General features: G+C 50.1%; 2 protein-coding genes and 1 long non-coding RNA gene across 4 annotated transcripts in view; 2 read left to right on the forward strand and 1 right to left on the reverse strand.

Moving 5' to 3' along the window:
* Positions 1–2,443: 2,443 nt before the first annotated feature.
* Positions 2,444–4,568, reverse strand: COMTD1 (catechol-O-methyltransferase domain containing 1). Of its 2 annotated transcripts, none has more exons than XM_032608104.1 (7): positions 4,332–4,568; positions 4,046–4,173; positions 3,706–3,814; positions 3,498–3,616; positions 3,335–3,389; positions 2,948–3,081; positions 2,444–2,696 (listed from the first exon to the last, which is right to left on the reverse strand). In XM_032608104.1, exons 1-7 carry the CDS (start codon positions 4,423–4,425, stop codon positions 2,544–2,546), a joined length of 792 nt encoding a protein of 263 aa, XP_032463995.1. In that variant the 5' UTR covers positions 4,426–4,568; the 3' UTR covers positions 2,444–2,543. The 2 variants fall into 2 exon arrangements, with proteins under 2 accessions (XP_032463995.1, XP_032463996.1); XM_032608105.1 differs by having other exon boundaries at positions 3,706–3,811; positions 4,332–4,534.
* On the forward strand, positions 3,849–8,119 carry LOC116741492. The gene is made up of 3 exons (XR_004346180.1): positions 3,849–4,011; positions 6,317–6,410; positions 8,073–8,119. It is a non-coding gene; the product is annotated as an uncharacterized LOC116741492 (long non-coding RNA).
* Positions 8,120–14,148: 6,029 nt separating this feature from the next.
* Positions 14,149–22,307, forward strand: part of LRMDA (leucine rich melanocyte differentiation associated) — a 1,257,159-nt gene continuing 1,249,000 nt past the window's right edge. The window contains exon 1 of the mRNA XM_032608114.1: positions 14,149–14,320. The gene's annotated coding sequence lies outside the window, so the exon portion shown is untranslated. The remainder of the gene's footprint in view (positions 14,321–22,307) is intronic.

Consider the following 22,307-nt stretch of genomic DNA (forward strand, 5'->3'; position numbering starts at 1 on the left):
TTAATGACTCAAGTATTTGCAGAGTTAAAAACTTGGCAGCTAGGGTCAAATATTCCTTGTTTCTAGCTAGTACTTTATTTTTCCAGTGAGCATTTATTTTGCTCTTTTCATGAATCTGTGCCACAGAGTCCTCTGACCCGAGAGTAACTCCATGAGATTTTTAGACTACAATAAAGTAAGAAGATATATGCCTTCATATCTTCAGTTTGTAAATTTGAAAAATTACATTGGATCATCGTGAGCTCCAGGAAGAGTTAGCAAGTGATGAAAAAAGAGAAATGAAGGGATGGTGCTGAAGGTTGTATACACCCACCACACCCCTTTGGGTTATTGCTTTGGAAATGATCCAGGCCCTAGTTAGGTAGGATGGGATGAGGTGTAAGGAAAGGGAGTAAGGCGTAGACAGTGTCAATACCCAGAGGGTCTGTAGAATGGAAGTGTATGGGCCTCAGTGAGAGGTCGTTACTCGTTTCTTTTCAGGCAGGCACTGAGAAGCTTGGGCCTAAGTTTGTGACCGGAGTGCCTTCAGGCTATGTGGCCATTGGCCTTAATCTGGACTTGAGCTGAATGATAGAAATTAATAGATGATTTGGTTGGAAAAGTAGGAAAGAGGAATTTTGATGGGAGAAGTGTTAGAAAGATACCATCAAAGGTTAGAGAAGGGTTTTGTTGAACAAATTCATAATACTAGATCTGTAGTATAGTTTGAAGTCAGAGAGAACAGATAAGAAAATGTAGTACTTACTCATTACCCAAAAAGTGATACATGCTGAAAATTTCCAGGTCAAGAAGAATCTGATGAGAGATTAGCAACCCAAACAAGCTTTCCATACAGGTGGGATGGGGGGCACAAAGGCCCCTTCTGATCTGTTTGTCCTAAGGGACTGGCTGGAATGGCCCATGGAATAAGACACATAACTTAATGGCAGTAAGTTGGAATTTGAACCAGTTTGTTTGAATCAGGCAGGACCTATTGCTAGGTAAGAAGAAAAACAGGAAAGGGTGTCTGCAAGCTAGGTATGAAAGCGGCTCTTGTGTTTTCAGGATACTTAAGAGTAAAATGGACCTATTCACCCATGTGCTTCTTATATACTTTTATAAGTAGGAGAGAGAAGGATAGTTTATAGCCAGGTTCCTGAGGGTTGTCTGAAATGCAAGTATATATCCCAAATACTGTAGCGTTATGAAAGTTGCCAGCTGTGGGCTCATGGGGCTCCTGTGGCCTTGATATGTTAGAAATTAATAGATGATTAATTTATTAATCAGCAGCCTCCAGGTTCAGTTCCACCACCCAGGCCTAACAGATGGTGGCAAAACCTAATTCTAGGCTGATGCCATTTCTGTCTGAGGCCTGAGGCAGTGTTGGTGGAAAGGACACTTCATATCTGAGCCTGATCTTCATTTGTGGTGTGGAGATAAGATCTTCCTATGGATTGTGGAGGTTTAAACCACAGAGTAAAGCACCTGGCTCCCTCTCCACCTGGGCTCATAGGCTCATAGATGTTTGTGTTGGAAAGCTTAACTTTCTCTTCATCTTCCTCTGGGGAACTTGTTAAAAATAGCTTCCTACCTATTGGCCTGTCTGCTTCACACCTCTGGCCAGTGATCCCACTCAGTGTCTCATGTTCTTCAAAGACTTCATGGGGAGGAGAGGATACATACTCCAGTCAACCTTGAGGTCCTCAGGTCTAAGTCAAGTGGCCTGGTCTCAGGTGATGTTGACCAGGGCCTCCACTGCAGAGGTGAGGCCAAGCTGACAGTTCTGTGACAACTGGGCAAACGGCCAGCAGAATTGGCGTAACCTACAACACTTACATGGAGCAAGGCCCTTTTCCTGCCATCAGATCCCAGATTGGTCTCCACTGGTTCCAGCTGCACTGAACAGGAACTTCATTCATTTGCCCCTCTTAGGAAGAGGTGTCAGAGGGAGACCACAGGGGCTCTACCAGGTTTCCAGCCCTCAGATCCTGTGGAGGCAAACCTCCACAAGGAGCTAGGGTTTCTGACCAACTGCATGTGGGCAGGTCAATTAAAACTTTTTTTTTTTTTTGCGGTACGCGGGCCTCCCTCTGTCGTGGCCTCTCCCGTTGCGGAGCACAGGCTCCGGACGCGCAGGCTCAGCAGCCATGGCTCACGGGCCCAGCCGCTCCGTGGCATGTGGGACCTTCCCGGACTGGGGCACGAACCCGGGTCCCCTGCGTTGGCAGGTGGACTCTCAACCACTGCGCCACCAGGGAAGCCCCCATTAAAACTTTTGATAATCCTGCTTCCAGTCAGCTGGAAGCTCCTGTGGTCATGCTACAGCCCTGGTGCCAGAGTGTCCTCAGGAGTGTGCCAGGGAGGGGATGAACATCTGTGGCCTCAAGGCTCCCTTTTGTTGAAGGGAGCCAGTGCGGGGCCTTCACTCCCTACCCCACTTCAGCACATACGGCTCAGAAGATCGTCGTGTCCCAGGCCTCACTTTATTGTCAGATTTAAAACTCAGTGTCAATGGCTGGGGGTCCCAGGGCCCCTCCCTTGAGGCCCCTCGGTAGGGGCCAGCCCTAGATCTTGAAGGCTAAGGTGAGGCCGTCGCCCAGGGGCAGGAGGCTGATGTGGACCCTGGCGTCCCGCAGAATGCGCTCATTCAGGTTTCGCACACACTGGGCCGCCTTGTCCTGCGGTTTAGGCTGCAACACCTCTCCACGCCACAGGACCTGCGGAGGGGCGGGGCATCATGGGGGCGGGGCCTGGGGGGTGCCTGAGCAGGAGGCGGGGTGAGAGCTGGAGACCCAGGACCTGAGCAGGGGAAAATGGAAAACCTGGGGACTCAGTTCGAATACCTGGGGGCAGGAGCTTACGTGATTGTACTAGGCGGGGCTCTGGGGCAGGGGGGCGAGGAGGAGCCCAAGGAAAAGACGGACCCAGCTCAAGAGGGTCTTTCTTCTCTCCCGGGGCTGTCCCTTACACTGAGCACAGCGAGGACGCCTCCGGGTCGCAGCAGCTGCAGGCACCGCTCGTAGTAGGCGGTGCAGTTCTCCTTGTCCGCATCCACCACGGCCAAGTCGAAGGTGCCGGCCTCGCCCGCTGCCAGGAGCTCATCTTGCGGGGGAGGGAGGGGCAGATGCAGCTGAGTCCGCAGGCCCCAGCGGCCGGAAGACCCCGCCCAGGCCGGCCCAGGCGCTGTGACCATTCAGGTACTTGAGGGCCCCACTCTGCATGTGGCTGCGTACCGGGTGGCGGGGGGGTGGGGGCTGTCATTGCCTAAGCCCGCCCGTTGGACCGGGTCACTACCTCGCGCCGGGTGGTCCCATTTGGGAAATGGCGCCAAGGCCCTTTCCGCTCCGTTGCTCACCCAGGGTCTCCAGAGCGGGTTTCAACCGAAGTTCGATCTTGTGCTCCGCCTCGGCCTGCGTACGAGAGGAGCGGGGTCAGAGTCAGCATGTCCTTTCTCCCGGAGCTGGGAGTGGCCGGGCTCCAGGGGCCCAACGAGGGCCTCAGGTGTGTGGGGCACTCACCTGCCTCCACAGGGGACGTCCCAGCTCCGGGGGCCCTGCGTCCACCTCGCAGGTCACCACGCGCCCGGCCGGGGGCAGCGCTAGGGCCAACGCTAGGGCCGAGTAGCCTGTGAAAGTGCCTGAGGACGTGGACACGGACAGGCTCAGGCCAGAGTGGGGCGACGGCCCGGTGACTCCAGCCCCCAGTGACCCCAGCCGCGTGCCCTACCAAGGTCCAGTGCCTTCTTAGCCTTGATGAGGCGAGCCAGGTTGGCCAAGAGCTGGGCCTGCTCACAGGTCATCATGGAATCCCCCTGCGGCTGCTCCAAGGTCAGCTGCTTGCGGGGAGGAGAGGGTCGCACTAGCCCTGCCATTCACCCAGCTGAGCCCCAGGTTTAGAGCCCCCAGAGGCGTGGTTGTGGGCGTGGCCCAGGGGCGGACCTTCATGGAACGCCCAACCATGCCCGGCCTGCGCGGACGGGGGCCACCGACCAGCCCAAGGTCACGCAGCCACGTGGGTCCCTCCCGGCCCGAGGTGGGCGCCCGTTCCCGCTTCCGGCCCTGCTAACCAGCCGCAGGCTCCGCAGCGCCGGGTGCTCCCGCATGGAGCGGCTCAGCAGATACTGCCACAGGGGGCTGTCCTCAGGGGGCAGCAGGCGCTTCTCTCGCCGGGATCGCCATGGAGGGAGCCATCTCCCTGCCGGGGAGGGGTGGTGCTGGCTCAGAGCCTGGGGCTCCAGGGCGCCAGGGGTGAGCCTCAGCCGCAGCCAGCCTCGCGGGTTCACGGGCTCTGCTCCTGCGTCCGCCCGCCCGCGGGGCCTCTGCCGAGGGTGCCGAAGGCCCGGCCCTACTCACCCAGGAAGAGGCCGCTGGCGAAGGCAGCGGCCAGCGCGGCCGAGCCTAGGGCCAGCGCGGCGGGCACAGAGAGCCGGGGCACGGGCTGGGTCATGGTTCGGGCAGGAGGCAGCGGCGTCCAGGTCACTTGCGCTAGGGCTACTGGGACCGCCCTGGGACCCGCGGGCCCTCGCGGCTCCAACTTGCCCGGGCAGTGCCCTCGGAGCCGCGGCCTCGACCACCATCTGGCGGCCTCATGGCCTTACTGCAAGCCCCGCCCAAGCGGGTCAGTCGTCATCTAGTGGCCGCTTTCGGAACTGTGCCGGCGGCTATGCTGCTTCCTCATCGCTACCATTTTTGCTGAGAACCCCCAGGGGCATATGTGGGTGGGCGAGTAGAACGTCGGTATAACAGGATACTAACAGGTACAAATGATAGAAATTAAAGGAACCCTGGGAGGGACCGAGAGGATCGGGGGGGCCTCTTGGGGGAGGTCACCAAGGATGTCAAGTTGAAGGAATGTATGTTCGGTGGAGTTGGGGTTTGGGAGCCCTGGGTCAGATCTGGTTAATGGGGTGCTGAGACAACACCCTTAGTTAGAATCATGCTCTTGGGTACCAGCTAAGCTTGGGTGTGAGATCTTGGGCCCATCAGTCTGAGCCTCAGTTTCCTTTGTGTAAAACTGGGACCACTGTCTTACTATTAATGGCACCAGATCCCATAGCCTGGCACACAGTAGCTGCTCAAGAAGTGGCAGCTGCTGTTATCATAAGTTGAAGATATCTTGGGGAGGAAAGATCAGAGGGCAGGTGAAGTCCCCTTGCAGGGCTGTTCCGCAGGGATGCTATCCAGTGCACAGTGATGGGAACACTGACTGTGTGCCGAATGGGGCGAGGCGAAAGAAGCTGTCCTGGCTTGTGTTAGTGAAGCTGGGCTCAGAGACCACAGGGCACAGGGAACTTGTGTGTCCCGGCTTCACAATTTTCTCTTCTGTAAAATAGGGTTCTTAACAGTCCTGACCTCTTGGGAGATGAAATGAGGAAATGCAGGTGAAGGATTCACACAGGGCCTGGGACTTAGTGGGCTATAGCTGTTACATTTAAAAGGAGTCAGATTCCATCGGCCGTTGCTCCGCGGCTGTCCCCTGACACCAGCCTTCAGCAACCACACTGGGCAGACTGGAGCCCCACCGGGGGCTTTCTAGGCGAGGCTCAGCCCCAGCAAGGCTCAGGGGGACAGGCTTGTTGGGGGAGGTTGGTGAGGGAGTGGTTTGGCAGAGGCTGAAGACAGGGCGAACTAAAGAAGCCCGGAGCTCAGAGCCCGGGACTGACTGGCGCTGCGGGAGCTCTGGGCCCGCGGGAGGCCACGCAGGAGCGTGGACACACAATGAGCTCTTCTGACCCGGGGGAAACCAGAAGTGCTTTCATGGTTCCTCTGCTGAGACCCTTCCACCAGGCCAGGCGGCACTGGGGCGCTGGGCTCAGCCGGGGCTGCAAAGTGGCGCTCTTTCCTGTCTGGGGGTCTGGGTTTGGGCAGGCCCCCAGCTCACACCAGAACCTCCCTCCCCCCACCTGGCTTCAGGCCGGAGCCCGTGGAGGTGGGAGGCGGGCGGGGAGGGGAGGCATGTCACCATATATCCCTCTCAGATTAAAAAACTAATTTGAAAAGATTAATGTATTCCATTCTTGTTACGCTGGCTCTGATACCTCTGGGCCTGCGGCTGCTCTGCCTCCTGATTATTGAATTTTTATGGCCTGGTAATTAATTGCAGATTCCCTGTTTTGTTCTATTTCTTTTTCTCTGACATTTTAATTTCAACAAAAAGCAGTGGTCTCCATGCAGGTTCTCTCTGGAGATCCTAATGGTCTATAAAACAGAATGACTTATAGACGTGGCACCCACTTCAGTTGGCGAGCGATTGTTTGAAACCTTGCTGATCACGCAAAATTTAATTTTTCCACCTCCCTCCCCCATTCGCTACTCATTTCTTGTCTCTTCCATTACAGCGCCGGTGTCTCAGTTCACGATGAAGGGAGCAAAGTGTCGCCTCCGAATCTGTTACAAGGCCTTTTCCTAGAAGACCAGGGGGCTGAAGACAAAGTAGGTTTGGGTTCTTTTCCTTGGAGGTGGCCTGAGTGGCGGCGGTGGAAGCTGGGCCTCCCCAGAGGGCCACGTGGATGTGGGCAGCTGTCTCCAGGGGTGGGGGAGGATCATTTCTGCCTCTCTCAATTGCCCTTTTGGCCAAGTGCAGCTGCCCCATTAGGCACCAAGGCACCTGCTGGTCATGAGGGCAGAGAGGATGGGTGCCCATACATGCTGTTGGGTCGACACCAGGAAGTCAGGGGGTTTGACCCCTGCCAAATTCTTAGCCAGACTGGGTCACTGGAAACAGCTGTTCACAAAAAAGGATCTGGTAGAGGCCCCTGAGTTACTAACCTAATACCCCCAACCCCTACTTCTCCCAGCCCTGCTAACATCACACAGGCTGGGCGCCTTCCCCCAGGACCCCCCCAGGACTGGGCAGGGTAGGGGCAGAAGAGTAAGGTTATGGAGTCAAGTTGGACCTAAAGGATTAGAATTCAGATATCTTTAGGGGTCAGGCAGGCAGGTGAGGGGAGGGCGGTAGGGAGCAGTGGGGACTGTGGTGTTCCAGAACTGATGCCCCATCAGGTGTGGCGGCCCCTTAGCTCCCATTCATGTGGCCATGTGGGAAGAAGAGCATATTGTGGCTGGAGCTTCTGATTTTTCAAAAGAGGTTGGAAATCTGGCTTTTAATGTGAAATCTCACAATTTAAAACACTTAGGTTAGACTTTTTTTTTTTTCTTTTTTTTACGCTCCATGTCAGCCAAACTGAATACATCTTTGATCTTTGTGTCTGACCTGGCCCATAGGACAACTGTTTCTTCTGATTTGGAGCATGGGTCAGAGAAGTTAGGACATAGGAGTGGAGTCTGTTGGGGCCAGAGAGGCCTCACTGGCTGGCTGATCACCCCCAGTCCCCAGGCCCTGCCCCAGGAATCCTCCTCCTACCTTTGGGCCCTTCAGTCCCCTTCCTGTACTTGTGGGCTCTTCCCCGGCAGCTGTGGTTCTCCCAGAGGTGCCTGTGAGCCTCTGTCCCGGGCTTGCCTTCTTTAGGCCTCCTGTCTCCACAGGCAAACTTGCAGCCTGGAGTCTGACCACATCTGGGTGAGGTCTGCCGAGCTTTTCACCTAAGACTTCGGGGGACAATGCTGTGACTCTAGTGGCTCCGGGGGCCGTGGTGGGCCGAGTGGGCTGATGCAGACAGACCGTGAATCAGGAGCTTCTGGGGCCCCTCAGATGAGTGGGGGAGGACGGGGGCCACGGCCTCCTCCCGCCTCCTCTGTGCTGAGATGCTGTGGAGCTGGCACTGGCAGTGCCCTGGCCTCTCATGCCTCAGTTTCCTCATCTGGACAGGCCGACTGGGAAGTGACAGCATGGGCTCCGGAGTCTGAGGGACTTGGGTTCAAACATTGGTCCACCACTCACTTTGTGGCTGTGTGAGCTCCGAGGTTCTCAGCTAGAAAAATGGGGATGATCCTTCTGTCTTCGCGTTCTGTGCTGTGTAATGAACCACCACATGTTGAGCGGCTTAAAACAAGGCCATTTTTTATCTCGTGGTTCTGTAGGTCAGGAGTCAGGCCAGGCCTGGCTGATCCTCCACTCAGGGTCTCACCAGGTAGAAGGCACCTCGAATACTTCTGGTGTTTCAGATCACTCTGCCTTCCTTTTCTGCTTTTCAGGGCTCACGTGATTCCAGGGGACCCACCCAGCTAATCCAGGATAATCTCTCCATTTCAAGGTGAGCTGGTTAGTGACCTTAGTTCCATCTGCAAAGTTCCCCTTGCCATCTGAGTTGATGACCGAGAGAGTAACGTTGGTGGTAGGGATCATGAGAGAGTGGTCAAATTCTGCCACAAACTGCAGCCTCTCAGTGTGGTTGTCAGGATGAAGATAACCCTGCTAAGTTCCCGTCCCCCCTCTTTGAGAACCACGCTGTGAGGTTTTGGGTTTGTTTTTATTTTTGGCCGCGCCACGCGGCATGCGGGATCTTAGTTCCCCGACCAGGGATTGAGCCTGGGCCCCCTGCATTGGGAGCAAGGAGTCTTAACCACTGGACCACCAGGGAAGTCACATTAGGTATTTAAATACAGAGGATTCCCTGCTACTGCATAGACAGAATGGGCGGTGGGCATGTTCCTCACAGCCACCCTCTCAAGAAGCTAGCATTGCCCCCGTTTTCCAGATGTGCAAACTGAGGTTCCCAGATGTCAGGTGACATATAAGTGGCAGAGCCAGGTGTGAACCTGTCCCTGTCTCAGCTTCACATAAGAGTTTGTCATCTCACCACTGGCCCAAGTCCAGAGCTCCTATATCCCCTGGAAGTTCATCGAGTTCTCTTGAGAGGCTTCCACCATGTGCCAGCGATTTACCTGTGATCCGATTTCTCTGGTTCAACTCAGGTCCTGGCATTTGGGTGTTTCTGGGATTCCCCGGTGGATGACTTAGGTGTGTGTTTCATGGTGTCACTTGCTCCTTTTTTCTTCTTCTTCTTTTTTTTTTTTAATAAGTTTATTTATTTGTTTTTATTTTTGGCTGTGCTGGGTCTTCGTTGCTGCACATGGGCTTTCTCTGACTGCAGTGAGTGGGGGCTACTCTTCGTTGCGGTGCATGGGCTTCTCATCGCGGTGGCTTCTCTTGTTGAGGAGCACGGGCTCTAGGTGCGCGGGCTTCAGTAGTTGTGGCGCACATGCTCAGTAGTTGTGGCGCACGGGCTTAGTTGCTCCGCGGCATGTGGGATCTTCCCGGACCAGGGCTCAAACCCGTGTTCCCTGAATTGGCTGGCAGAGGCTTTCAAATTCTTAACCACAGCGCCACCAGGGAAACCCTGCTCGTTTCTTCTTGATGGGATGGGCAGGGTGCCACTGTCAAAGCCACTCCTGGGCGTCATCGCTTTTGCCGGACACCTCAGCTGACACTCAGGAGCCGTCAAACGGTCAAGACTTCATGGGCGTCCTTTTGAGAAATAGCAAAGAAAGTCCCCCTGCATCTCTTCTCTCTCCTCCTTGAGGCACTGGCCTACATTGTGAATCCTTCCTTCCCCAAAAGAAGACAAACACACACGTCCCAGCGTCCCCTGCAGGTACCAGACCTGATGCGGCATGTGAGTCCATGGTTGGAAGGAGAGTGATGCTGTGTCGCATCCAAGCTCTGGCCCTCCCAGAGTCAGCTGTTTGCCACAGAGTAGACTTTGCTATTTGCAACAAAGTGGATTCTGTTATTTGCAGCAAAGTGAAGTCTGCTGTTTGCCACAAAGCAGCTTCTAGATTTGCAGTCAGGAGTGCTGCCTCTGTGGGACCGATTCTCCCACCTCCAGCACACAATGTTACCATCCACTGCAGAGCCAACCCCCTCCTTCTGCTTTGCCAACAGGAGCCCAATATTGGTCAGGCGACAATGTGCCCAGCTCCGGGGGATGGACAGCCCTCTCAGGCTGTCACAACCCCCCTCCCCACCCCAGTCCCTTTTTCAAGATATCCAGGGATATCTTGCCAGGGAAAAAGAGGTGCTTCTCAGGACTTTTTATTCCCTGATAATAAGAAATCCCCTCTTCTTGCTTAGCCTTTTCTTACCCTGAATAGGGTTGTGTAAAGATGAAATGCTTGGAACTTTAGCAGCCATCTTGTGGCCCTGAGGCAACAAGGTTAAGAATTAAAAAAAAAAAAAACAGTGAGGATGATGATGGTCCTTGAAGACATTATCTAGACATTAAACCACTCCCAGCAACTGTTTACCTCTAGCCTCCTTGTTATGTGAGAAAATGGAGCCCTTTGTGTTTAAGCAATGATTAGCTATTTATTCTCTATTTGAAGTTCATAGCATTCCTAACTGATACAGGCACTCTAGCAGTGTGGTCTGTGCCCAGGGGTGATTGAGAGTTGGTGCTGAGATAACCCCTTTTGCTTTTTTTCAGGTTGAGTGACAGATTCCACACTGAACTTAAAATCACGCTGTCCAAAGGTAAGGCCTTGTTTTCCTCAGGGGTCAGTTTTCTCCCAGGAGATGCCCTATCCCTCCCCCGCCTGACAAGCGGAAATGCCAGTACCGTGCACCCCACCCTTGCCCTGCTGCAGACTTGTGGTGTCTCATCAAGCCTCCCCAGTCCCTGGTGAGGCAGGCATGATCACCCACCCTTTACAGACAGGGGACATCTGGGGTCTCATAGGCAGGATGTGGGGATTGTCTCCAGTTCTGTTTGGCACAAAGCCTGGGGTCTCCCCACTCCAAGGAGAGTCTCTCTATTTGCATCAGAGCCAGGGGTGCAGGGGCTTCTGGGACAGTGGATGACCAGACAGGGTGGGAGCTTCTGTGCAGCAAGCTGGGTCCAGGTTGGGGAAGCCCACGACCTCCCAGCATAGCGGTCAGTTTTCTGCCGCAACATTGCTGTGTGGCAGCCCCAAGTCTCAGCAACTTCCAAAATAACCACCTACTTTTCTCACTGCTGGGTCAGTGGATCAGCTGGGCTATTTCTGCTTGGGGTTGTGGGTCCAGATCATTCTGAGACCAGCAGCTACCTGGGGGTGCTCTTTCCCAGGGGACAGCATGGGGGCAAGAGGCCAACCACACAGGTGCTTTGAAAGCCTCTGCCTTAGTCAGGTCTGCTCATGTTCCAGCGGCCCCAACAAATCACTCGGCCAAGCTCTGCATAGGGGGCAAGTGTGTGTACTCTGCCCTCTCTATGGGGTGGCCCTGTGAGCTCACGTGGCAAAGGGTGTGGCTGTGTAGCCCTATTACGGGTCAGGGAGAGAAGAGTCAAGATCAGCAGTTCAATCTACACACAGATCCCAAGGGCCCCTGGGTGTCCCCAAAGCCGTGGGTGCAGAGATCCCCACAGGGCAGGGCCTCAGCAGGGGCAGGAGGGCCAGGGCCCCTGCCTTGTGCCTGAGCTGAAGATTCCCCAGTCTGTTTCTCAGAGGAGGAACTTGGAGCTCTGGGAGTCAGAGTGTCACCTGAGGTCGCAGGGCACCTCACTGCCATCCTGAACCCAGCGGGGAGGGAGCAAGGGGTCAGGCTCACCTTCCCTGGGTTCAGCCCAGGGCGCCTACCTCCCCGGGGAGGACAAACCCCTTTCTTTTATCCCCACACTCAGCATATGCCCATTTTCCCCTGAGACACCAGGACATGGAGCCTGGAACTCAAGGATTCCGATTGCATTGCATGGGAGACTTCTCAGTGCTTGTTTACTTCTGGTGGCCCCTGAGCTGGCCTGGGGACATATTTTGTTTGCCTCGATCAGTATTTTGTTTATTTGAATGGAGCCAACACTAAACAATCAGAAAATTTCACAAAGAATTCAGATTTGATTTCCATTTCTTTTGAAAGAGCAGCAGATTTGACAACACTGGGCCCATTTTTTTTTTTTTTTTTTTGCGGTACACGGGCCTCTCACTGTTGTGGCCTTTCCCGTTGCAGAGCACAGGCTCCGGACGCGCAGGCCCAGCGGCCATGGCTCACGGGCCTAGCCGCTCCGCGGCGTGTGGGATCTTCCCGGACCAGGGCACGAACCCGTGTCCCCTGCATTGGCGGCGGACTCTCAACCACTGCGCCACCAGGGAAGCCTCCACTGGGCCCATTTTGCTGCAGGGCAGGTTGGCTGGTGCTGTGTGGTTCCTCCCCCATCCCCCACGGGTCATGTGCCCTTGCCCCAGTCCCCACCGCTCCCTGCTGCCTCAAACCCAAAGAGGTTCCCTCATATTCCGCATTGGTCTTTGAGCTGCTGGTGCATGAGCTGTAACCTCTGGTTTAATCCACTCCCCAGAGGCCAGAGAGGAGAGACACCTGCCCAGGGTACACAGCCCATCTCAGGCTTTTGTTTCTCTTTCTCACTTCCTGAGTAAGAACTTCACCTGGATTCCAAAGAGCAATCCCTCTTGTGGGCTCCAAACAAGGATCCCAGACTTTGCCGCCCACCCCAAGCAAAACTGTTCATGTCATGGTTGAAACTCAGAACACCTCTGGCGTTGCTACCCTGAGAGCACAGCCACTTTGAGGGGAAAATCTAGACTGAGATGAGCTTTGGGAGATGTTACAGGGACCCAGGTCTCTGAGTTACATAGGGAATCCCCCTAGATCTACAAAAATGAAATACTAACAGCTGATATTTATATGGCAATTACTGTGTGTCAGTCACTTGAATTACTGTGTCAGTATAGCAATTACTGTGTGTCAGTTAAACTTCATATTAACTCACTTAATCTTCACATAAACCTTGTAAGGGGAAAGGTACCATTTTAATCCCCATTTTACAGGTGAAGAAGCTGCAGCACAGAGAGGTTAAGCAACATTCCTAAATTTGCACAGCTTATAAGTGGTAAAGTTGGGATTTGAACCCAGGTTCTCTGGTTTCAGGGCTTATAGTTCTTAACCACTGACATATCCTAGAGGAAATACCTGCTGAGGTGGCCACTTTTCCTGTAATAACTCATTTCACCCTTGGACTTGCCCAACAAGTTAAGGTTGAGTTTGGCTGTGAGAGACAGAAAAGTCCAAAAAAGAAGTTGGTTTCTATTTTATACAGATGTAACTTGGAGGTTGTACGGAGCCTCCAGGGTCAACTGAGACTCAGGCTTCTCCTCTGCTGTGTTGCCATCCTCATCATGTGGTGTCTTCTCATTAAACAGGATGACTGCTTGAGTTCCAGCCATCACACCTTCAACCCAGTTTTTAGGAAGAAGAAAGGGACAAAATAGAACTAACCTCGTTCCTTTAAGGACACTTCTTGAAAGTTTCGTAAGATATTCTACTTGCATCACTTTGAGCAGCACTTAGTCACGTGACCACACTTTGGCCTGGAAATAGTCTTTATTCTAGAGGGTTATATGTTCAATGAAAAAATCAGTTCTATCTTTAAAAGGGAGAATGGATACTGGGAACATTCAGCATCATCACTGTGTTTTTTACAGATAAAGAAACTGAAGCTCAGAGAGGTGAATGACCTTCTGGCGGTCACACAGCCAGGAAGAGGTGGAGCCTGGATCTTCTGTCCCTGGGCCCTTTGGAGCAGGTGGGCTCCAAAGATATACTCTGCCGATTTCTTAAGGGGTGAGGAGGACTGTGGATATGTGCATAACCCCCTCTACAGACCCCAGGAACACCCAGTGCCCAGGTCCTGCCAGCCAGGCAGCCTTGTGCCTGCAAGCCCTGGCAGCCTGTCCGGGCCCAGATCCATCACTCCGGCACCAACCATGCCCTGGGCCTGACTCCATCCATCCCTCTAATGCCGCATCGACTGTGCTCGGGCACGTTCCTGAGGCGGCCTCAAGAGCGCTGAATAATTCAGTTCTGCGTAATGGGATAATGAATTTACTGACAACCCAGTGTGGCCTCTGTACTTACATTTCAAGAAATACTGACTCCCTAGGCCTGCTCTGCAGGCTGGAGATGTACACGTGCCAAGAAACTGTTGCCTTTACTTGCCTCGTGGGGTTCGGGCTTGACTGAATGGAGACCCTACTTTGGTCTCACTGATTCTTAAACTGCTTCGGCTAGTGGGGAGCCTGGGGATAGGGGGACTGCCTGGTTGGAACTTTGGGCGAGGTGGAAGTGAAATCACAGAAGCTTGGACATGCAGAGCTGGAAAGGACCGCTTGGTCCTGCATACCCATTTTATGAACCGGGAAGCTGAGGTTGTGGCAGGGACGGGCCTCTGCTCCCACACACTGTGTTCTATGGCTGGGGACGCCGGGGATGCCTCGGGACTCTGGGGAGGAGACCTGCTTGTTTTCCTTCTAACCTGCTGTTTTCCCCGTCCCCCAGCTGCTGAAGGGTTGCTGCTAATGACTCCCAGCTGCCCCTTCGCTGGAGACGATCCCTCAGCCAAACGAGAGGCGTCCCCCGGAAGGCCGGCCCACCCTGCCTTCCTTTCCCGACCTGGGCAGACGATGGCTGATGACCGGCTGATGTGGTGCAGAAGGCCGCCCCAAGCCTCAAGGTAGGACAAACTCTGTGATGCTATTAGGGTTCCAATATCCTTGGTGGGACTGCGGCTTGACCCCAGCTGAGACCGTGTTCTGGCTTAGCTTTTACCCCTTCCCTATCCTGCTTCCCTCACTCCCTTTCTCCTCAGGGCCTCCCCCCACCCCATAAATCATCTGAATGGGAATCTCTGACTCAGGTTCTGCTTCTGGGGAACCCTCCTGAGGCAGCTGCGTTTCCTGGTCTGAGCCCTCCTTTCTGAGGACTCCTCCCAGAGCACTAAGAAAGGCTCAGGGCCGGGAATTCTTGCCGCTGGCTCTGCTGTGTGATGGTGAGGAAATCACTTCTCCACCCTGAGCCTCAGTTTCCCCTTTTGTATGGCTGGGGTTGAGGGAGCCTCTCTCAGGTCCCTTCGAGCTCTGAAGGTCTGTGATATGACCTGGGGTGCCAGGAAGCCTTCTGCTTTCTTAACTAGCGCCACATGTGCATGGAGTCCTACCATCGGGGACTTTTCTCTGAAGGCTTTTTCAAAATGCAGAAGCATCTGAGATGAGAATGAGTTTCACGTTAGGTGATCGCGCTGCAGGGCAGACTCTCTTAAGGTGGGATCCTTGGGTCACCTGAATCCATCACCTGAAGAGGTGCTTATTATTAATATTTCCCTTCCCTTCTTCGTATTTGGACAGGTAGCCACTGTCCATTCTTTCATGAGTTTTCCAACAAGTGTGGCCATATTCTGGTACCAAGGACGAGTGGAAGGCTGAGGCTATTTTGGAGTGATTCTGGCCTCTAAGCAGCCCTAGACTCCTGTGTGTGGGTTACAGTGAAAGAGAGAGAGAACGCAGACAGAAATAGACAGAGGGATGGAAGGAGAGGGAGAGAGAGGCAGAAGTCGAGGAGGAGGAGGGCGAGAGGAAGGGAGAAGAGAAGGAGGACAGGTTTTAGAGATAAACGTTGAGACAAACGTGACAGTGAACCTCAAGTCAGACACAAGCTAGTCCATCACCCTGCCCCGCCCCCATGCCGCAGCTGCAGCCTCTTCACTGTGTAATGGAGTAGACTGGGGCACCTGCCTCGCAGGGCGGTCGGCAGGGACGGATGTCTCAGCACGGACCCGGAGCAGGCCCTCCGCCAGTGGGTGCTTCTGCCCCACCCGGACTGGTCTGACGGTTTGGTTGCGGCTCTGAAGGTGGAGGGAAGATGATGTGACCTCAGGTGACCCTTTGTCTCACCTCTTCTGGAGAGCAGTGGCCTCTTGGAGAAAGGGGAGCAGCGTTCGTGTGTATGTGTATGTGTGTCCCAGACTAGGTGCTTTCAAGTCATCAGAAGGCTGGGTATTTTGCTTGACGGGAAAGTGGCCTCCTGGACTAACAGCAATACGAGGAACACATTTGTCTCCTGACCAAGAGGGTGGGGTGGGGGAAGATTTTTAAGGAGCCGTCAGCAGGAAGGGAACTGGGGAGCCACAGCTGGGGTTAGCTGGGGACAGAGTCACTGTTCCAGACCCCGAGACTGAGCTCCCAAACCTCGGGGGTTGATGTGTTGTGGGGAGCCCTCTCTGAGGGGCCTCCCGTCTGCCCCAGATTAGTGAGGACGGCAGGGACAAAAATGGCCCCAGACTAAGGACGAAAAGAAGGACCTCTGAGTGGCAGGGTGGAGGGGGGATGAATTGGGAGATTGGGATTGACATGTATACACTAATATGTATAAGATAACGAATAAGAACCTACTGTAAAAAAAATAAAATAAAAACCAAAGTATTCATAAAAAAAAAAAGAAGGATCTCTGTCAGGAAAACAAAGCACCTGTGGGTGGTGGGCAGCAAGGAGCCCAGGGATCGCCTTTGCCTTGGGTGCTCTCTGGGCAGAGTCTGACCTCCAGGGCCTGGCGTGGAGCCTCAGCTGAATGAGGGAGCCCTGGGCTCCGCCAGGTCTGGAGGCTGTGAGCAGGATGAAGGGAGCGGTACTCCAGCATCAGCTGGGGGCTCCGGGCTGGGGCAGGAGGGCTGGCTCCTCTCCCTGGCTAACTCCTCATGCCTGTCGGGGAGGCAGACAGTGCTGTCTTCCCCAGGCCTGATGTGCCCCTGACTGAGCCGGTGCAGTGGCTTAAAAATGTGACTGAATCCTTAGACCCTCCCTCATCAGGAGGTGGGGTCTGTGTCCCCTCGCCCTGAACTGCGGTGAGCCTCCTTGAACAGGATGTGATGGAAGCGATGTTCTCTGACTTCTGAGGCTGGTTAGAAAAGGCCAGGTAGCATCTCCCAGGTTCTCTTGGAAACTTGCTCTGGGAGCGGTCAGCTGCCCTGTGAGAAGTCCATTTCTGCGGAAGCCGCCTTGTGCAGTGATCACAAAGAGTGAGAGAGATGCCTGAGGGGCCCCAACTCATCCATCCCCAGCTGTTTGAGTCTCCCATGCCCCAGATATCAGACATGTGCATAAGGAAGCCTTTGAGATGACCCTAGTCTCAGCCACCAAATGCCTGCAATGCATGACAGACCCAGAGTGAGAGCTGCCTGCAGTCCAGGTGACCTCCGGATTCATGAGTGGAAGACAAGATCATATATGGGTTTCCTAGGGCTGCCTAGGTACCAAATGGCCACAAACTGGGCAAAACAACAAAAATTTATTCTCTCAGAGTTCTGGAGGCTAGGGTCCAAAATCGAGGTATTGGCTTGTTCCTTGTGAGGGCTCTGAGGGAGAATTTGTTCCCTGCCTTTCTCCTAGCTTCTGGTGGTTGTAGGCAGTGCTTGGCTTTCCTTGGCCTGTAGGTGCATCACTCTGGCCTCTGCCTCCATCTTCGCATTGTGTTCTTGCTGTGTCTCTGTGTCCAAATCTCCCTCTTCTTATAAAGGACACCGTCACATTTAATTAGGGGCACCTGTACTCTGTATTATCTCATCTTGACTAATTACATCTGCAATGACCCTATTTCTCAAATAAGATATCTTTTAGGGGGACATAATTCAACCCATGACATATCGTTATCATTTTAAGCCGCTATTTTGAAGTGATTCTTTATGTAGCAGTAGTTACTCAGAACATGAGAATTAAAGGATGGCTAGGGAAGCAACTAAAACATCAGTGGAAATGTAATTTACCAGAACATCCTTCTAGGAGGCTACTGTATGTGGTTGGGATAATTGATTTTCTAAGTAGCTTGGGGTCGGGTCTGGATCCTCCCCACAAAAGATGGATGTTCCAGCAACAACATGTGCTTGAATAAAAACAGACGGCTTCCCTAAAGCCTTCTAATGTGGGAAAAGAGCTTGAGTTTTGCTTTGTATTCCTCCCCCTTAAATAAATGTTGAATATTTACTTAAAGAGAATCAATGTGATTATTAGAGTGTTCCTGGCCTCCATATATCTCAGCATGGCCTTGTTTACTAACACCTACCCTGTCAGAGCACTGATTAACTGTGGGCTACAGTTGCCTGGTTAAGTGTCTGGTTTCTCCATAGACTGGAAGCAACCCTAAGAGCAGGGACAGGCTATGTCTTGTTCTCTCCTGAATCCCCAGCACAGTTCTTGGCACATAGTAGGTGCTTAATAGTTAGTCTCTGAAAGCATGGATGTTGGAAAAGGAACAAAGGGACTTAAAATCTATATGATGATAAAAGGTATATAAATATATCAGCTACAGAACATCTAAGGATGCTAGAAAAAAATATTTTTGAAATTTGAAATTCTTTTCTGTTAATGGAAGAGCCTATAAGCAAATAAGGGAATTATAAGAGGCCAGGAACAAATTGGAAACATCAGTCCAGGGAAGTAAAGACTGCTGGACACCCTGAGGACTTGTACCTTGTTGGGCAGCCTACAACTTCCACACCTTGAGCTTCTGTGGCACAAGAAAGACAAGGATGAAGCAAGGGATGATAAACATGACCAGGAAGATTTGAAAAAGAACCAGACAGAGGTTCTAGGAATTTAAATATATCATGTACAAAATTTAAAACTCAATGGAACAGTTAAATAGAATAGACACTGCTGGAGAGGGAATTAGTAAACAGGAAGATAGATTTGAAAAATTATACATAATGCAGTACAGAAAAAAATGAAACTATGAAGAAGAGGTTAAGAGACATGGAGAGTGCAATGAAAAGCTCTAATATATGTCTAATCAGATATTTGGAAAGTGATTATAGGAATAATGGGAGAGGTATTATTCAAAGAGATAGCAGCTGAGAATTTTCTATGATTATTAAAAAATATGAATCTTCAGATTCAGGAATTCCAGTGAATCCCAAAAAGGGTAAATAAAAAGAAGTCCATACACAGATACGTCATAATCAAATTAAAGAATATCAAAGACAAGTAGGAAAAAAAAAAAAGAGAAGTAGAAGATCTTAAAAATACCCAACAGGAAAAAACTTCGTTGTTCACAACTTCTCTAATTAGAAGAAATTAGACTAATGGTGACTAGTTATAATAGTATGAATAGTAACAATGAAAAACAGAATAATGATGACTCTAAAGGGCTTTTAAAATTCACACCAACTAGGGACTGTATACCCCAGCCCCTAATAAGACTGAAATAATTTCTTAAAAGATAATTTGTCTTTTAAGGATAAATGTAGATCCTAAGTATATGCTAAAGAAAATTGGAAACGTATATTCATATAAAAACTTGTACACAAATGTTTATTGCAGCATTATTTATAATAGTGAAAAAGTGGAAACAACCTAAATATCTACCAACTTATGTATGGATAAACAAAATGTGGTATATCCATATAGTAGAGTGTTACTTGCCATAAAAAGGAATGAAGTTCTGATCCATGCAACAACATGGATGAACCTTGAAAACATAGGCATATCGATAGAGACAGAAGGTAGATTTGTGGTTGCCAGAGGCTGGAGGGGAATGTGGAGTGACAGCTAACGGGCATGGGCTTTCTTTTTGGGTGATGATAAGTTCTGGAATTAGATGGTGGCGATGTTTGTTAAATCTTATAAGTACACTAAAACCACTGAATTGTACACTTTCAAAGGGTGAATTTTATAGTATGTGAATCATATCTCAATAAAAATGCAAAAAATAAGAATAAGGGTAGAAATAAGGACATTTTCACTTACAGGCATACCTTGGAGATGTTGCAGGTTCAGTTCCAGGCCACTACGATAAAGCGAATATTGCATTAAAGAAAGTCACAGAAAGATTTTTGTTTCCCAGTGCATATAAAAGTTATGTTTTGGGAATTCCCTGGCGGTCCAGTGGTTAGGACTCGGCACTTTCACTGATGAGGGCCCAGGTTCAATCCCTGGTTGGGCAACTAAGATCCCACAAGCTGCGTGTCGTGGCCAAAAAAAAAAACAAAAACGTTATGTTTACACTATACTATGTTCTGTTAAGTGTGTAATAACATTATGTCAAAAGAGTGTACATAATTTATTAAATTTATTAATTTAAAAATATTTATTGCTAAAAAATGCTAACCATCTTCTGAGCCTTCCAATGAGTTGTAGTAGTAACATCAGAGATCACTGATCACAGATAACCATAGCAAATATAATAATAGTGAAAAAGTTTAAAATATTGTGAGAATTACCAAAATGTGACACAGAGCAATGAAGTGAGCAAATGCTGTTGGAAAAATGGCACAGATAGACTTGCTTGATGCAGGGTTGACACAAACCTTCAATTTGTAAAAAAAACCACAGTAATGAAGTACAATAAAATGAAACTCAATAAAAGGTATGTCCGTTTACTATAACTGAGAGAATTTATAAACAACAGACCCCCATTCAAGGAATTTCTGAAGGATGAGCTTGAGAAGAAAAATGATCTGAGGAAAAACGTCTCAGATACCAGAAGTGATGATGAATTGAGAAAATAATAAAAATATGGGTAAATCTAAACGAACACACTGATTGTCCAAAACAATGTCTATTCTGTGGGGTTAAACAGGAGATGGAACTAAAATCCTGGACCGTAAGTATAATAAATGGAATTAAAGCTTTCAAAGCACTTTGCATTGTTCAAGAAAAGGGTAAGATATTGATTAACTTTAGACTAAGTTAAGTTAGGTAATAATTTCAAAATACTAAGTCACCAATAAAAAAAAATAATAGAATGCCTATCCTCTACACAGTAGAAGGGGGAGAAATGGGATGAGTAAAAAACTTCAAAACAATGCAACAAAGAAGATGAAAATAAATCCTTAGGAAGCAGGACAAATTAAAATAAAAACAAAACAAAAACAAGATCATAGAAATAAAGTCAAATATATTTGTAAGCTCTATAAATATAAATAGACTGAACTCCCCAGTTCAAATTATATACTCTCAGATTGGATTGAAAAATGAATAGCCAAATGCTGCTTACATGAGACACGTCTAAAAGTGATAAAAAATTGTAAGTAAAACAGTGAAAAAAAATCAGAAAAATGCTAACCAAAAGAAAATTAGCATAGTTATATTACTATCACACAAAATAGAATTTAAGGCAAAAAGGCATCATTAGAGATATAGAGGGTCAATGTATGAAATTTAAATTTACCAGGAGAAAATAGTAGTTCTAAATTCATGGATACCTAATAATATAAGTCCCTTATCAGATATATGACTTGAAAATATTTTTTTCCCATTCTATGGGTTGTCTTTTCACTTTATTGATGGTGTCCATAGAAGCACCAAAGTTTTCAATTTTAAGTTCAATTTATCATTTTTTTTCCTCTTTTTTCTCATGCTTTTAGGGTCATATCTAAGAATACTTTGCCAAATCCAAGATCACGAAGATTTAACCCTATGTTTTCTTGTAAGAGTTTTATAGTTTTAGCTCTTACATTTAGGTATTTGATCCATTTTGAGTTAATTTTTGTGTATGGTGTGAGGTAGGGTTCAACTTCATTCTTTTGCACGTGGATATCCAGTTGTCCTGGCATCATTTGTTGAAAAGACTATCTTTTCTCCATTGAATGGTCTTTACACCCTTGTCAAAAGTCAGTTGACCATAGATATATGGGCATGTCTGTACTTTCAGTTTTAGTTCACTGATCTATATATCTATCCTAGTGCCAGTACCACACTATCTTGATTACTGTTGCTTTGTAGCAAATTTTGAAATCAGGAAGTGTGAGTCGTCCTACTTCATTCTTCTTTTTCAAGATTGTTTTGGCTATTCCTGGTCCTTTGTAATTCCATGTAAATTTTAGAATCAGCCCGCCAGTTTTACAAAGAAGTAGCTGGGATTCTGACAGGGATTGCATTGAATCTGTATTCAAGTCTCACATCTCTTTGCAAAGTGAGCGTATCTCCAGTCAGCTGGTCCACGAGAGTAAGGCCAAAGGACGTTCCTGACCAAGCTGGTCTGGTGTTGCCCCCATGTACGTGTCCTCAAGAAGCTATGTTCAGTGTGGGTACCCCTGGGACTGAATGTGTGCAGTAAGAGTGTAAATGACTGAAATAGGAACCCAACTCTTCAAGACCTTTCCAAGGTTGTCCTCATGACTGTAGTAATGGGTGATCTTAGGTTGGGTCCCCCAAGAAGCAGACGTTGAGGTGAGGATTTGCGTGAAAGTAGTTTTGTGGGAGGTGGTCTCGGGAAGTTCTGGAAGGGGAGTGAGGAAGGTGTCCAAGGAGGGGAGAGAAGTCAGGAGTGTGTGCCTAAATGAGCAGGTCGTTGCTACGGGCATCTGGGGCTCAATCCCATTGAGGACCTCTGTGAGAGGGTAGAGAACAGGGTTTCTCAACCTCAGCACTATTGACATTTTGGACTGAATAATTATTGGTTGTGGGGTGCTGTCCTGGGTGTTGTTGGATGTTTAGCAGCATCCTGGCCTCTACCAGATGCCAGTAGCAACCATCCAACCAAAATGTCTCCAGATATTGCTCCATGTCCCCTGGGGGTGCAAAATTGTACCTGGTTGAGAATCACTGGTATAGATTTGTCTCAGAATTGTCCCATCCAAGAGGGGAGAAGGTGAGGGGGATATATATACACCAACTCCCAATCATCGTTAAGGCTGCTTCTGAAGGTGTCAAATCCCTGCACTTCTGGCCTGT

This window comes from Phocoena sinus, chromosome 16 (assembly GCF_008692025.1).
Source record: "Phocoena sinus isolate mPhoSin1 chromosome 16, mPhoSin1.pri, whole genome shotgun sequence".
NCBI lineage: Eukaryota > Metazoa > Chordata > Mammalia > Artiodactyla > Phocoenidae > Phocoena > Phocoena sinus.

Excerpts from the sequence above, each read along its gene's own strand:
- COMTD1 (XM_032608104.1), bottom strand. The coding sequence starts at position 4,425 with ATGACCCAGCCCGTGCCCCGGCTCTCTGTGCCCGCCGCGCTGGCCCTA. Across the intron at positions 4,174-4,331 it reads CGCCAGCGGCCTCTTCCTGG|GGAGATGGCTCCCTCCATGG; the intron begins GTGAGTAGGGCC and ends CCTCCCCGGCAG. Across the intron at positions 3,815-4,045 it reads CGCTGCGGAGCCTGCGGCTG|CAGCTGACCTTGGAGCAGCC; the intron begins GTTAGCAGGGCC and ends CCTCCCCGCAAG.